Below are 16,430 nucleotides of genomic sequence, written 5' to 3'. Positions count from 1 at the left end.
GCGGTCGTTGCGTGGTGCGTCACGGCGCGCGGAGAGGGGGCTGCCCCCCCGGCTATTCCCGGATGGCACCGCCTCCCGCCGCAGGGCTTCGCTAGGCAGAGGCGGTGCAGGGGGCCGGGGGGGGTGGCTGCCGGGAACAGCCGTGCGGGAAACCCAGCTGAGTTCCGGGCAGCGCCGTGACGTCACGCGGTCGCCGCCGCCGCCGCAGCCTCTTAAAGGGGCCGCGTCGCGCCGGGCGGGCCCGTGCCCCGTGCTGTTAGCAGCGCCCCCGCGTGGGGCTGAGGGGATCGGCCTTGTGGGGCTGAGGGCATCAATCCCACAGGACTGTGGGGATCGATCCTATAGAACTGTGGGGATCGATCCCTGTGGGGCTGAGGGGATCGATCCCATAGGGCTGTGGGGATCATCACTGTGGGGCCATTGCGATCGATCCTATAGGACTGGGGGGATTGATCCCTGTGGGGCTGTGGAGATTGATCCCAGTGGGGCTGAGGGGATCGATCCTATAGAACTGTGGAGATCGATCCCTGTGGGGCTGTGGGGATTGATCCTATAGGACTGTGGACATGGATCCTATAGGACTATGGAGATCATCCCCATAGGGCTGTGGGGATGGATCCCTGTGGGGTTCTGAGTGTCAGGCCCCACTGCAGGGCTGTGGGGATCAGTCCGTGTAGGACTGTGGGGATGGATCCCTGTAGGACTGAGGGGATGGATCCCTGTGGGACTCAGCATGTCAGCCCCCGCAGCAGTGCTGTGGGGATCAGCCCCTCCCCAGTGCCCGGTGCCACGGACAGGCCTCACACTGGTGGTTTACAAAAGAGACTTTATTGCTGCGCTGCTGCCTGGGCACAGCCAGGGACAGGCGAGGATCACCCGGGGGCCTCTGCCACCCTGGCCCTGCTGTCCCGGCCCTGCAGCTCAGAGAAAACCCGCGTGAAAAAACCGGCCTGTGGGCCCGCAGGAGATTCTGTGAGGGCAGGTGAGCTGTGGGCTCACACGGGGCTGGGAAGCACCAGCAGCCAAGAGCCGGTGCCCGGTGCCTCCCCACACCGGGAGCCTCGGGGCCACCGGTGTCTCAGGGCTGCCTGCAGCCGGCACACGGAACCGACCGCTCCCACCTCCTGTGGGGAGGGAAGCTGTGGCAGGACCCCGAGGCTGGGACAGCACTGTTTGAAGGAAAATAATTCTTTAAAGGTAAAGCGAGTTTATATATTGGGTTATGTGAGCAGCAGCAGCCTCGTGCTGGGGGAGCAGGATGGGGAATGCAAGGCTGGGGCTTGCAGCGGGGCTGAGTATGTAAGAGGCAAGCTGGGCTGAGCCAGGCAGAGCCCCCAAGGCACCGTGTGCTGCCTTCCTGCTGCCTCACTCAGGGCATGGAGTGAAGCTGCAGAAAGCAGGACACAGGGAGGAAAGCACAGGACGTGGGCATGGGCATGAGCCTGAGCTGTGCCAGGACCCCTGCAGAAAGCAGACGCTCAGAAATGCTCAAAGTCCTGTGCTGGGCAGGTGTCAAGGCCTCTTTCTGATGGTCTAGAGCCTCACATGGCAGCAGTGCATCCCATATCCTTCTGGAAACAAGTCCCTAGCCATGGTGGCTGCTCCAGCATTGCTGCCTGCGTGTCCCCCTCTCCCAGGGTAGCAAGCGTGGGCCCCACTGCCTGCTGCCACCACCTCTGTGGGTGTGGAGGGAGCAGACTCAGCACCCCACCTCCATGCTGCTCCCTGCCCTGGGACTGCTCCTGGATCTCTGGCAGATCCCTGACCCATGTGAGAAGCCTGTAGCTTGCTCTGTTCCTGCCACAGCCCCGGGGCACAGCGGGGAGGAGCAGTGAGCCCCAGCTCTGTGACACCCCAGCTGCAGGGTGGCTTCGTGCAAAGGTCACCGAGTCCTTGGGAGGGCAGAGAGGAGCAGCCCTGCCGGCCCCAGGCCAGCTCAGCTTTGCCATGTGCTGCCCAACAAGAGGATTTGCTCAGCTCTTCCCTCCCGTGCACCGGCTGCATCCCAGTTCCTCTGGTCCCCCGAAGGAGCAGCCGGGTTGGGTGCTGGGAGTCTTCTTGCCTGTGGAGTGGCTGCAGAGCCTGGCATAGGGGGCCAGGTGGTGTGGGCTGGTGGGCTATTGCAGGAAGCTTTCTTGACACCAGGTTTTTCTTATGGAGGACTCTTGAACTTTCAGCTGTACAGCTTCTTGGGATCAGCACTCTCCAGCTGGGTCAGGGCCCTGTCACTCAAAGCACATCTTCAGGTGTAGGGCAAGAAGGCTGCAGCAGGAATGGTCTCCGAGGGTGATTTAGTAGTGTAAGAAAAACAGTTCCGTGTTCCTAATGTTTATGTGCTAAAACTAAAATATAAAATATACCTTGTACAAAGCAGGCAGGGGATCGGCATCGGCTCTGCAGGGTAAGAAGGACGCATTGTGTACACTTCCCTGGGGCTCCAGGGCAGGGAGAGCTCGAAATGTGAGTGATTTTGTGTTCAGCTGTCATCCACAACCCTTGTGCTCTGCAGCCTGTCCTACTCGCTGTCACTCTTGTCCACCAGTACCGCGTCAGTCTCCTCCGTGATCTCCAGCAGGGTGTGCATGTCAGGGCTCTCCCCACGCATCAGGTCTGAATTTTCTCCTTCCTCTCCACCAACCTCCACCAGCTCTGTGGCTTTCACCTCCACCTCACCCTCTCTGATTTTCTTGACATGGAAAGTGAAGGGTGGCACTTTGTAGACGGCTGTCTTGGACCTGGCATAGATGGTGTGGTCAGGGGTGAAAGACTTCCTCAGTTTGTCCCGAGAGCTCTTCATCTTCTCTCTCCTCTCGTTAGTCACAATTTTAGTGCCCAGTTTGTTCATCCTCTTCTCCAGGTTGTGGCGGGTCTTCTCCAAGTTGTGGCGGGTCTTCTCCAGGTTTTCCTTGGTCTTTAGCTTAGTCTTTTCCATCTTCTCCTTTGAGAATGCCTTCTTAAAGTCATCCACCCTTTTCATGCCGCTCCTTTTGATGCGTTCTGCCCGTGACTCTTCGATAATCTCCTCAATCTCCACCTCCTCATCCGAGGAGAGCTGGACGTGGTCCTCCTCCGCATGGTCCTCACCCACAGGGACCTCCTCACCCTCACCTTCCTTCTCCAGCTTTTCACCTTCCTTTAGGGACTTGCTGATGCTCAGTTTAGATGGGAGCTTCACTTCATCCTGCAAGACACAGAGCGGAGCCAGTGAGACACACAGACACCGGCAACCCCGGAGCCAGCCCGTCCTCCCTCCCACACATCGGCCTCCACCCAGCTAAACACACCCAGGTACCTCAGGCCTGGCCTCATCCTCCCTCACTGCAGCTGATAAAGTCTTGGTGAGGAGGATCCGCTTAGGACTCTCCCGTACCAGGACTCAGGCACCAGCTCTGCTCACCCTAGGCTGGCTCCAAACTCATCTGTGATGCCAGAAGTATGGGAAAGGCAGCCCAGCACTGAAACTGGAGCCTTTTCCCTTCTTCCTCTGTCTGTGTCACAGTCTTGTGCCCTCCAGTTTCATCTTTATCCTGGACCTGGCCCGCAGCTCCTCACTCCAGGGACATGTGGGCCACCAGGACTGTGGTCTTCAGGATTCCAGCCTGGCCAGGTCCAGCTGTGACCCCAGGCACAGCACAGGGCTGCAGAGGCACAGCCAGAGCTGACAGTCTGGCCACAGCACCAGCATGCACACTCTGTCCTGGCCGTCCCCAGGCTGCACTCAGACTTTCCCAAGGCCTCAGGATCCAGATGTAGGGCTGGGAATCTCTCGGGATGCAGCAGGCTGCCCTGTTTTTCCTATTTCTCCACTGGGGAATAAGTTAGAGAATTTGCCCAAGTCCATATCTGGAGATAGTGGAGACAGTGGTCCCAACTCACACAGCCTGGTCTGCAAGGAGACACAGCTCTACTTGGATTCATTCAGCTTCTCCATGAGCCTGAGCCAGCCAAGTTCCTGATCCCAGTGGCAGAGGACAAGCATGTGCCTGGGAGAGGGGCACAGATCTGGAGTGGGATTGGTTTTCATCTGAGCAGCACATAGCATGCGTCCCTGCTGCAGTGATTCACCTCTCTGTTCCCAGGACAGGCTGGAAATAGCCCATCACTGTACAGAGCCTCACAGCTGCAGGGCTGCAGCTCACGCTCGGAAATTTATTGCCCAAGCAGTTCTAATCTACAGAGCTGGGTGGGAGAGGTGGGAGCTGCCAGGAGCAGCCTGTCAGGAATCCAGCAGCAGCCAAAGGGCAATGTGTGGAACGGGCACTCAGCATGTGGAGCTGCTGGGCTGAGGTTTGGAGGAGAGCCTGGGCAGCAGGACAGCCTGGTGCCATTCTGAACCCCGGGCAGGCAGCAGCAGAGCAGAGCAAGGATGGCATTCCAGCCCTGCACTGGAAGTCAAGGGGCAGCCCCCAGTGTACCCCAAGTGCTTGAAGTGCATGGCAAACCCTGGAACACCAGCAGTGATTTGCCTGCCCCTGGCTTGGGGACGTGGCCAGGGTGACTCTGCTGTGGCACCTCCCATGCTCTGCGTGTCACAGCAGCTGCACAAAGGAGCTGCACAGGTGCCAAGAGCCAGGACAGGGGGGACAGCCATTCCCCCAGGCATGAGGAGGGGTGTTCCTGGTGCTGTTGTGGGACAGAACATCCCGGTCCTTGCTCAGAGCCGGAAGGGACAGGGTGTGTGCACACCCTCGCCCTGAGCACTGTCCCACCCCACGCCACTGCCCTGCCTCACCAAGGTCACTGCCACTCTGTGCCTCTGGCCTGAGCTCCTGGAGATGCCCTCCCTGCAGGCATGGGCGCTGTCCCCAGCCCTCTGTGCTGTCCCCAGCCCTGCCTTCCCTTCCACCCCTGGAGAAGTGACACAACTCATCGAATATGTGACTCCAGCACAGCTTCACCTGCGTGAAATCCAGATGCTCTCAGCTGCTTTCTCATTTTTTCCCTAAGCACAGGTACTGGTCCTTGGGCCAGATGAAGTTCTGGAAGCACAAGGGCATCTGGAGAAACTTTTGTGAGCAGTGGAAAGCCAGCTCCATGGAGCACTGGGCTCAGTGGGGGTGGCACAGGCTGCAGTGTCTGTGGTGAAAGCACAGAGCTTTCATTCTGGGTTTTCTTCAGAGCAGACAACTGTGCTGGGTGAAGCTCTTCACCCCCCAGATCACAGATCAGGTCTCATACACTTTGTGGGGATTAAGGTGAAGTGGCCAACATGTGTTTTCTTCATTTGATGAGCCACTTCAGCAGAAAACAATACACACACTCTCCAGAGGGCCAGGTCAGTCCAGGGCAAACCCACATCAGGGGGAAGGCAGGGATCCTGTTCTCCACAACAACACCTGCCAGAGCAATCCCAGAAAATTCCAGGGACCCTGCCCAGCCAGCAGAACATCAGGAACTCCAGCCACTTCCTTCCCTCTGAGGCAACACAATGAGCCAGAACAAAGGCATCCCCCTCTTGCCTGGCACAGCTGTCCCTGGAAATGGGCCATATCCTGCAAACCCTGATCCTATCAGCCCCTTGTGAGCTCCAGAATATGTGTTTGCAGCAAGAAGCACCACCTCAAACCTCCACGTCTGTCACATAAACAACAACCTTTCCTCACCTTTCCTTGTGCTACACCAGTATATCCAGCTCTTGACTGAATTTTCTGATGGGATGGGATGGGCTGGGCCAGCAATGCTCCCATCCAGCCTCAGCAGCATCCTGCAGCTTTTCCCTCACAGCCACCAAGACATGGCCAGCAGCAGTTTTGGGTACACAGCACAGTGGGAGCAACAGCCCCTCTTGGGGTGCCTGCAGCTCTCCCAAACCCTGCACTTCACCTGCAGAGCAGCAGCTGCCCAGCTCTGTGATCCCACAGAGCACCCTCCCTTCTCCCACTCTGCCAGCCCTGCTCCATCCCCACAGCCCAGCCCAGCCTGGCAGTGCTCACAGCTCTGTCAGGAGGCACTCATGGATCAGACCCAGAGGCACAGAGGGAGCACAGCCCTTCTCATACGTGAGGATCCCAGCCTCCCCCCTTGGGATTGTTTCCAAGAGCTTTTCTCCAGCTGTGTTTGGGAAACCCTTCATGTCCTGCTCCTGGTTTCTCTCTCTCTCCTAGGCATAATTCCTGCATTTCCCACCCTCAGCCCACCTCTTCCTCACTGATTGCTGGTCTGACCAGTAGATGACCAGCTGGGGACCACTGGAGGATTTTCAGCAGTGTGCTAAGGGACAGTCCCCAGAGTCCAAGCTCACCTGCATTCAGGGAGCATTCCTGTGGGGTCAGGCACAGCACAGCTGGTGTGAGAACATCCACAGCTCTGGCACACCTTGATGGGGACCAGCCCGTTCTGCTGAGCATCCCTTGCATGTACCCACCCCCTGCACCCAGGCACTGCCCAAAAGCCACCAAGAGTCTCCTCCTCCCTGCCCAGGAGGTTTCTCCAGTGGGGAAGGGGAACTGCCTGGTTTGGGCAGGACATGCCTGCAGACACAGGCCTGCAGGATAATGGGACGTGACTGAAACAATCAAGAGCCATCCCAGGCCCATGGCTGGCTGCTGCACAAATCCCTGCTCTGTCCAAGCAAGGCACTATGCTCTCTGCACTTCATTTTACTCATGACTCATCCAGTTGAGCCACATTTTTAACACCAGGCATTCTATTTTTGCTCAGAAAACACTGATCCTGAAGTGGGCGAGTCCAAAATCCTGGGTCTTGGCATCCCTGCCTGTTGGGGTGTTCAAAACCTGGCTCCCAATCAGCAGAGGCAAACCAGTTCTGTCCTCTCTGCTTGCATCCAACTGGCACAAGGACGGCGAGTAAACAACATTTTTCAGAAGATTTTGTTACCAGCAGCAGCAAACTCCGTGTACAGTGCAGAGCTGCACCCAGCAGCAGGACAGGGCCATGGAGCCTGAATTATCCCTGCAGCTCCCGGGATGAGCTGTGCTTTGGGAAGCTCCCTGGCACTGGGCCTGTCCATCTGTGGACTCTGTGGGCACCCAGAGGGGCCCCACAGCCAGCCCCAGGGGCAGCTGGCTGCCAGCTGCTCTGTGTCCTCCTACTTCAAACAACCCCGGGCTGTCGGATCCTCAGCAGTCTCTCCCCTGAGCGGGCTTTTATCTGACATTGTTTTCGAGTTCCCTGGCAGTGAGTCACCCGCGGCCCACGGCCATGGACACCAGCCTGGTTGCTACAACACACGTAAACACTTCCCCTGGCTGTATAAGAAGGCCAAGGAGACGCAGAGCTGAGCTGCATTCCCAGTCAGTGTGTAAGGAACTGAGTCCCAGCACTCCCAGCTGCTCTGCTCTCCAGTTGGAAGGTTTAATGGAAGGTCCTCACATGCACATGCAAATCACATCTGCAATTCATTTCACTCCGTTATTTTTACACAACTGCAACAGCGCAGAGAGTTTGGTTGATGTTTGCAGCAGTAACATGCAGAAAACGACCAGCTCACATTCCTGGGCTCCGCTATGACCAAATCAGGCTGATCTCAACACTTTGTGAGCTGGAGCCCCTCCTGCACCCACCCCGGGCAGCACGGCCTGGCCCTGGCCTTGGGGAGCCTGGGGGAGGATTAGGAGGAGCTTGGGCAGCAAACAGCCCTCCAGGTCAGGTCAGACTGTGCCAGAGAACAAGTTCTGCTCCCGTTTCCATGATAACTGCTCTGCTGTGCCAGGCCTCAGAGGACACTGCTTTGTGCTGACCTTCCAGCAGTGTCATGGGAAGGAGGATTCAGCTATTCCTGAGTAACAACAGCATGCGTGAGAGGCACCCTGAACATAGCAGGGCTCAGCAGCGTCCAGATATCCTGCACAGAGGGGGCTGTGCTTTCCTCTCCAGTGCCTTGGTGGAACAGACCTTTTCTGTGGAGACTGAAACTGCTAGTTTGCTAGATCACAAAAAATAAAAGAGTCTTTTCTTAGATCTGACATTCTCCTTGAAAAGGAGAAGTTTTCCCTGGCAGCTTTGAGCAGAGACCAAAATTCCAAAATTCCAAAATTCCAAAATTCCTAGACTTGGTTCACTCTCACCTGGCTCTTGGAATATTCCTGTGGCCATTCCCACTGGACAGTGCTGCAAACGCTGCTGGGTGACCCCCAAAGGGCAGCTGGAGCTTGGGGTGTTTTAGCCAGCAGCTGCACAATGACAGGAAGGCAACAGTGGCCTCTGTGGACTAAATGTTACATGAACAACAGTTAAAGTCACCACTCCAGCGTGTGCAGGACCTGACTCTGAGCAAGCAGCCCCAGGGACTGAGGCCAGACAGAAATGGGAGATGCTGCAGGGGCTGCCCAAAACATTGGAAGTTTATGTCACAGTTTGTGCTCTCTGCCTGTTTTACCTGTTTAAAACAACAACTTCAAACCATACCACAATCACAAACTAATGCTCACAAGAAGCCTGAGGAGGTTCCAGGGCTGCATTTCACAGGGAGAAATGGCAGCTCAAAGAACAGGTGGGATTTGCCCAGTCACAGCAGAGCCAGCTGCCCCTGGCCACTTGCCCTTTTTCATGCAAGCCACACAGCAGCTCCTCCTGAGGGAAAATCCCAGCTCCTCACACCCACGCTCATGCAGCAAGCACATTAGTCAGAGCACGATCAGCCTTGGAGGTCTGAGAGCCCGAGGCAGCCTCAAGCAGGAGAGAAGCAAAGGCTCAGAATCAGCAGCTCCCAGAGCTTCAGAAGAGGTTCAGAGCGATCTTCAGGGGGTGCCGCTGACGAGGCCCTAAACTGCTGCCTCCTCCTGTGTCTTCTGCTGCCCTGGGCCTGTCTCCACGGGCTGGGCTCAGAGGGCAGTCCCTGGCGAAGACTCAAGGCATACCCGTGGCATCTTCTCGGGCTAAGATGAGGAAAACTGCATTTCAATGGCCAGGGAAAGGAAGCACAATGGAAACACTTACCTGTTCCTTCCAGGAATCTGATTGAGAACAACAGTGATCCGGGTTAGCACGAGAACAGGCAGAGAGAAAAAGGCACAGGGGTCTGTTTTAGTCAAGGGAGAAGCCAGGAAGCAGAATTTGACAGAAAAGAGAGTCAGCAAAGATCTGTGAGATGGAGGAGTGTCTGTCTCTGATTCAGAAGGTCCCAGGAAACATAGGATCCCCTCTGTGGGTTCAGGCACTGCCACAGGGCCAGACTCTGATCACAATCACAGGGCTTCAGTGTCACCTGTTGGGGACATGTCTCCCTTTGCTGTGGTGTAGCTGAACTCAGAGTTTGTTTGTAAATGTAAGATCATGAAAAAAGGGGTGGTGTGTCATGGACACATTTTATGAAAAATCCTTTTGTTAGGATTTTTTCTCCTGAGAAGCTGAGAAGCCACAGAAATTAAATGTAAACAATAATTATCTGCTGCTGTGGAATGAAACAGGTGCATCTTTGATTGGTCTCATGTGGTTGTTTTTAATTAATGGCCAATCACAGTCCAGCTGTCTCGGACTCTGGTCAGTCACAAGATTTTATCATCATTCCATTCTTTTCCTTTCAAGCCTTCTGATGAAATCCTTTCTTCTATTCTTTTAGTATAGTTATAATATATCATTTTCTTTTAATATAATATCTACCATAAAATAATAAATCATCCTTCTGAAACAATGGAGTCAAGATTCTCATCTCTTCCCTCATGCTGGGACCCCTGTGAACACCACCACAGTGGTGATTTGAAAGCCCTGTGTTTATTGACTGAAGTGCAGAGGCTGCAGAGATTGAAGCAGGCGGCTGCAGCTCCAGAACTCTATCCGCTGCTTTTGTCACGTACTGACCTTACCCTAAAGCAGCGCCAGATAATTCCCAGCAGCTCCCAGATCTCTGCACCCAGTGACACAGCAAAGTCAGGCATGGCCTTGACTCTTGGCTTCCAAGGGTTGGACAAAGTTTGTGACCAATAGTGCCAAGAGGTTCATGAAAAGAGAAGCCTCAAGCCTTAGAGATGAGATTTTGAGTCCTGCAGTAAGAAGTCACCGAGGAATACTGCTGAGATAAAAAGATCTGAAATATGAGGGGAGAAAGCAAATCAGGTTGGGATTAGGTAAATGTTAGAGGGATAAATAATTCATTCTCTCGTAGCATCTCCCTGCCTAGCAGAATCCTCCTAGCCTCTGTAATTCTGGCTGTTGTGCAATCTGCCTGGCACTTCTTTCTATCATATCAGGCACATCCAGTTACCCTGGGTCCTGGAAGCTGTGTCTGAAAAGCTGGATCTGCCTCATGAGCTGTGATAAACAGCCACTTGGGACAGGCACCAGAGCTGGTGCAAAGGAAGGGAGGGAGGCTGGGGAGAGGAGGAGGCTGTGCTTGGAAAAATTCTTTTGCCTTTAGTGAGTCAGAAGAGAGGGAGAGCTGTAGGAAACAGAGAAGTAAATAGATTGAGAGTGAAAAGGAGCTTTTTTCCCCACTGACAGCATTAAGAAGTTTTGATGCCATTATCAGTCTGTTTGTACCACTGGCTTTGCTCTCAGATCGGCCTGAGCTGATTGATGACTCCAGAGCTGCTCCTGAGCAGCAAAGCAGCAAAGATGGGGTTTGTATTACAGATCCTTTGCAGACACTGACATTTGCATCCTCACATAAAGCTGAAGACTAAACATCCTGAGACCTTTTATTCTAAATATTTGATTTTCCTTTACTGATACTGCACATTTTGTTTCTGCTCTTTGTCTATATCACAGCTGGACAGTGGACCCACAATTCTTCAGGTGCTCTGTAAGTTGTAGGAGATCTTGCAGAATCAAGAGGACAATCCCAAATGGGACAAAAGAGGGCTAAGCCTGTTGCTGAATAGTTTATAAATCATTGCTGTGCCTTCTGGGTTGTGCACATGAGAGGCCTGAGGGAGGAATTGGTGATAAGGAGGGATATTACCTTGTGTTTGTTCTCATGACCACTACTCATCCAATCTAACCCTATCCCAATGGCTGGGCAGCCTCTGGCCCTTTGCTCTGGGACAATTTGTGACCGCACAGCTCAGCCTGGAACTATAATGGTGAAAGGATTTTAGCAAAGCAAACAGTTCTGGCACCAACTGCTTATAAATAATAGCTGAGCAATGAAATATTAATGCAGTTGATACTAGATTGCAACAGAGAAATCCATGCTCCAGAGCTGTCTGCTGGTAGACTGGTAATCTGCACTAAAAGAAATCCTAAGAGTCAGAGCTATTAACATCCTGACTTTTTTTAAGGCTCAGTATCCTCTGAATTATTATCTTGAAACTCTTACAATTCCATAATATGCAGATAATATGCAAGATTTTTGTACATCAGGATGTTCATGTGCTGCAATGGAGGCAGCACTGACAGGAGCTGCTTTGGGCTGGATTTGCAGTGATAGTGAAACCTGCTTTTTATTTTAAAGTATTATCAGAAAATGAATACAGTGGCTGCTGCAATGCAAATCCCTTCCCAGTGGGAAGAGGGATGGATGTTCCAGCACAGAGAGCTCTCAGCCATGTGGAGCCAGCTGGTTTTGCAGGAAAAGCACCTGGGTACGTGGTGCTGTTCCTATCCCAGTACTGTTCCCCCAAATTGCTTTGGAAATTCCTATTTATTTTTAATGCTGGAGCTGGGCAGGCAGCACTGAACTGCAGGCATGTCACCCAGCCAGGCTGTCCCTCAGGGCTGTGGATCTTCCTGGCTCTTGTCGATGCTCCACTGCCATTAAACTCATCATGAATGAGTTTCTGAATGATTAATTTGAAACAAAACCATAGCTCAGGGCAGCTGCCATTCTGTTTGGGCAGTGGAGAAAGGCTGTAGCCCGGGGGCAGTGGGTTTGTATGCCCTGGGGTCCCTGCCCTGTGCTGCTCCTCAGCTCCCTGAGCTCGTGTCTTTTTCCACCTTCTTTTGAGGAGCACAGACCCAAAACTGGGGCAGCTCAGGTCTGAATCTGTCACATTAATGAGTGGGTTTGAAATCTCCCCCTCCTCCTCTCCATGCACAGTCTCCCATCCGTATAAGGCCCACGCCAGCACAAAGCCAGGCTGGGCTATTTATATTTCCCTGCCCAGCCCTACCCACCCAACACTGCATGGCTGGCATCCAGGTCCCACCCTGCTCTCCCAACAGCACAGCCCTTCCCACAGAAACTCACAGAGTTTCCCTGAAAACCCCATGAAGAGCAGATGAGCCCCAAGGGAGCATCCTGAGAGGACAGCGTGGGGAGCACACACTCACACCCCGCAGACAAAGCTGCTCTTCCCAACAAAAACACTGCACATCCCCAGAGCTCAGCCCACACCAGCCTCAAAATAAAGGACCAGCACAATTTAGAAATTCAATACTCCTTGTGCGTGCCGAGTGCTGCGGGGGTTTGTCCAGCTGTAACAAAATCAGCCTCTGGCATTTGCAGGAATAAGTTTAATTGTCAAAAAAACAGTTTGGAGGAAAATGCCAAGCTTACATAAACTGCCACGTGCTGCTCTCCAGCTCTCACAAAGTCTGGTTTCAGAGCAGTAGCTGCTTGCACAGGACATCCATTATTTAACCATGAACTGCAGTAACCAGCCCCATGTTGAGGATCCTAAAACCAGGAGATTTGGGATGAAGTCACTTTAGTTTGTTTTTATTAGCAACCACTCTCACGGAATTTTTTGGTGTCCTGATTTCTCTGAAAGACAGGAGCCCGGGACAGAGGCACAAAGGAAGCTCTGAGCTCTGCTCTGAGGCTGCTGAGCAGTGCAGGCACTCACTGACATCAGACTTTTTAGGAAGGTAAATTCTGCACTGAATGTCTGTGTACACACTGGCCTGTCAAAGCTCTCACCTCTGCTTTGGCTCAGCAAGTTTTCAAAAGAGAAAGATGGGGCAATTTGGAGGGGTATGGTTATTTTTGAGCATTATTCTAAAGAATTTATTTAATTCCCTACATTAAGCCTATACAAAAAACTCTTAATTCAGAGAAATAAAACCAGCTCCTGGCAAAATCTCAAAGCTCAAAGAGAAAAACAAATGAGAAAACACAAGTGTGGACAGGACTGAGAGTGATGCCTGTAAATGTTCTGCTCAATACCTCCCCTCAGCCGGGACATGGGAGTGATATCCAGCCCTGCACTTTCTCCCCCAAATTTTGAAACCACCCCAGCAGATGTGCTCAGGATCATGCCACAGGTCAGGCTTTCCCTGATAAAAATTTGGTTTTCATCTCCTCCTAATCTACAGCGAGCACAACACAATTCTCACAGGCAGCCTGACTTCCCTCCGGGGTGCAAAAGTTCTTATTTGCACTCCGGAAATAACCCCTCCACAATGGCTGAAACCTCAGGACTCAATGCTGAGAGAATAATCAAACATCAAGAACCAGCAAAGAGCTCATTTATCTGTACCTCTTTTACTTCATCCAACTGCAGAACTGTGCAATATTGAACCCTATTAGAGCAGGACCCTTGCTCTGCTCGGATCTCTCACCCAAAAACAGCCACGCTGCTGTAAAAAATCACAGAATTTTTTACATCTCCAAGGATGAGTTTATCTCTTGCTCTCCAGAAGAAAAGACTAATAAATCTTTGGACTTTTTGCCACAGCAACTGGAAACACGCAGGAGTCACCCCCAGCTTGGGAAAGCAGCTTTCCCTGAGTCAGAGAGGAGCAATAATGTGCTCAGCACTGCAGAATTAATGACATGACCAGTAACATACCCGACAGACACTTTGGTAGGCGGGGGTCTGAGAAGAGAGACACCGAATTAGAGAGTTCTTTTGTAATTATTTGGTTTTAACTGCAGATACGGTTAGGGAAGCACAGTGAATTGCTCAGTTAACCCCAGGCTGGACCCCAGAGCTGGATGATTTCCCTCCAGGGCCGGGTCTGCTCCATTCCTGTGGAAGTGCCAGCACCTCCACGAGGGCACAAACAGATCCATTTCACATAGTGCAAACCCTGGAGAACTCCTTACCTGTGCTCTCTGACATTCCAATCACACTAAATTCCGTGCTGGGAAATCATCCCAAATCCCAAATCATTTCTTCCCCTAATACCTCCATGATTCCTCAAGCCCCTGGCACAGCCCCTGGCCAAAGGACTCTTTCCAAGGCTGCCCTGTCCTCACCACAGCAGCAGGGCCAGGCCCCAAGCCTTTAGAAAGCTTTTTCATATTAGAAAAGAAACTCTGCTCAATATCAATAAGCCACAGCAAACCAACACAAACTACTCATGAAACACTAACCTGGAGATGTTTGGGATGCTTCCCAAGGACCTTGAACCTTGCCAACTTCCTACCTATTTCCGTAACTGACATGGAATGTTATGTTTAAACAATTCCCTCCACTCCTCTCATTTTGCAGTGGTCGTTGCTTCTGTTTTATTTTTCCACGGATAGACTGATTTACAAAGAGCTTGTAATAAATACACACACACATATCTGGCTACAACTGGTTGTGTTTCCTGTATGATCTGAACAGGCTTTCAGCCTTTCAGTCATGATAAAACAACAAATGCTCAAGCTCTGAACCAAGAAATCCCACAGGTACGTGTCTGACCCCTGAGCCTGTCATGAGCCACTCGCCCTCAAACCCCACAGAAAGGACCATTCTCCCTTTTATTCTGCTTTTCTTCTCTCTCTTCCCATGATCAGCACTCGAAGCTTCTCCATTTGTTCCTAGCACTGGCTATTATTAACCCAGAGGCTTTCAACTATTCCATTAACTGTTTCACTCACTTTTCTCCCCTGGCCCAACAGAAGAGTTTGCTCTAATGCAGAAAACTAACTCCAGGCAGGAAACCTGACAGAATCATGTTCCTGTCTCTCTCTCCTTGTTTAATGTTAAGTGAAAACTCCAGCACTTCGTGCAGGGGGTGAACATCAAGCAAACCAAAGTTGTTATTGGGACCAAACAGCAAGGAGGTTCAAGGCTTGCAGGATGCAGAAGAATGAAGATGGGAATTGCACAAGCCCTCAGCAAAGGCCACCCCCAGCACTGCCAAGCTCAAGGGGCTGGGCTGGATTTTCTCTGACAGCTCTATCTGCCCTGGCTGGACAGATTAACCCTGAGGCTGGGGTTACTATCACTTGTTACCAGATGCATGTCACAAATTTGAAATATCATCGGTCTCCACGTAGACGTACACATGGTGTCTCTTGGTAGAAGGCACGTTGGCAGATGGATTTCCAACACCCCCTTCTAGATCCCAGAGCACTATTGCTCTTTGTTGAGCTAAGCAGTTAAATCAGGTTATTTTGACACTTCTGGCTCGTTGCAGTGAGTTCTTAGGGCTGGGAACTCACGATTGATCCCTACTTGCATTAAAATTCCTGTTAAATGGGACAACTCTGTCAAACTCTGTCTTAGGACACGCAGAACATGTTAAATCACAAATGAGGTGACGGGGGACGCGCCTCAGCTTGGACTGCCAGAAAATCTGGGGAGTTTGGGAGAACATGCAGCGGGACGGGACCCTCAGCAAAGAAAACACCCACTAACAGGACGTAAAGACATCATGAAACACTTTCCTTACCTGATAGATCATGACTTTGAAGTTCCTGCGTTTCAGGAGCTCCGCTTCGTTGGCCTCCAGCTTCTTGATCTGCCCGGCTTGCTTCTCCAGGTTCTGCCTGACGGTTTTCACGTTGACGCTCACCTTGCGCACCTTCTCCAGCATTTTGTTGACGGTGTTGCTGGTGGTGGTGTGTGCCTTGGTCAGCTTGGTCAGCTCTCCCTGGATGCTGGTCACTGCGCTATCCATCTCCTGCTGCCTCTCCTCCAGCTGTGTTTGGGTCAGCTGGATCTGATCCACGGCCCCGATGATCTTGTCCAGCAGGGTCAGCACCATCACGCCGTTGATCTGGTCGGGTTTGATGGGCTCCTCGGGCGCTTGCTCCTCCGAGGTCTCAGAAACGGTGGGCGGCTCGATGATTTGCAAGGTGGTGTCCTCCATGGTGGCTGTCACTGCGGGGAGAGAGCAGGGAAAGCTGAGCCCGAGCCTGGGCTAAACTCCGCGCTGGGAGAGCAGCCAGGAATGGGGAGCGCAGCGAGCGAGAGGCTGTGCTGAAATTCAAATGGCACAGCCCCGCACGGCCGGCCAGTGGAACTGCCCTGCAAAATTTTCCAGCCTTGCAGCAGGTCATTGGCTGACTCCACCTCAGCTATAGAAAAGGAGCCGCTGCCAAATGCCTGCTGACCCACCCTTTTGAAATGATTAAAATAGTTGGAGGGGAGACGAGGGCTCTGCATGCAAACACAAGCACGGCTCAGCCAGGAATGCAAAGCTCTGGAACTGCAGCCGCCCCTGCTTTACTCTCAGTCTAAAGGCACTGAAGGAACAGGAGGAAAAAACAAAATCCTTTAGTGAACGGCTCGGGAAGCTGCTGGGAAGAGAGTGGGAAGCAAGCAGCCCCATCTGGGCACAGCTGTGTGCACTGAAGGCTTTAAACAACTTTTTTAAGGTTTAAACAACTTTTTTAAGGTTTAAACAACTGCACGTGCTGAAGTTCTGCTTGAAGC

The 16,430-nt window shown here is 52.5% G+C and overlaps 1 protein-coding gene across 1 annotated transcript; it reads right to left on the bottom strand.

The window, feature by feature from the left end:
• Positions 1 to 809: 809 nt before the first annotated feature.
• CAVIN1 (caveolae associated protein 1) lies at positions 810 to 16,118 on the bottom strand. Its single transcript, XM_071450810.1, has 2 exons — positions 15,445 to 16,118; positions 810 to 3,181 (listed from the first exon to the last, which is right to left on the bottom strand). The coding sequence occupies exons 1-2, from the start codon at positions 15,862 to 15,864 to the stop codon at positions 2,516 to 2,518; spliced, it is 1,086 nt and encodes a 361-aa protein (XP_071306911.1). The 5' UTR covers positions 15,865 to 16,118; the 3' UTR covers positions 810 to 2,515.
• Positions 16,119 to 16,430: the final 312 nt, after the last annotated feature.

The sequence above is a fragment of the Agelaius tricolor genome, unplaced genomic scaffold (genome assembly GCF_023055355.1).
Source record: "Agelaius tricolor isolate 1412-34295 unplaced genomic scaffold, bAgeTri1.0.p SCAF_31, whole genome shotgun sequence".
Taxonomy (NCBI): domain Eukaryota; kingdom Metazoa; phylum Chordata; class Aves; order Passeriformes; family Icteridae; genus Agelaius; species Agelaius tricolor.
The sequence above is the reverse complement of the archived record's forward strand: the minus strand, read 5'-3'. Positions and strand labels throughout refer to the sequence as shown.

Bases quoted from the DNA above. Each gene is read 5' to 3' on its own strand.
- CAVIN1 (XM_071450810.1), bottom strand. From the start codon at position 15,864: ATGGAGGACACCACCTTGCAAATCATCGAGCCGCCCACCGTTTCTGAG. The intron at 3,182-15,444 runs GTAAGGAAAGTG...TGTGTCTTGCAG, and splicing joins TCAAAGTCATGATCTATCAG to GATGAAGTGAAGCTCCCATC.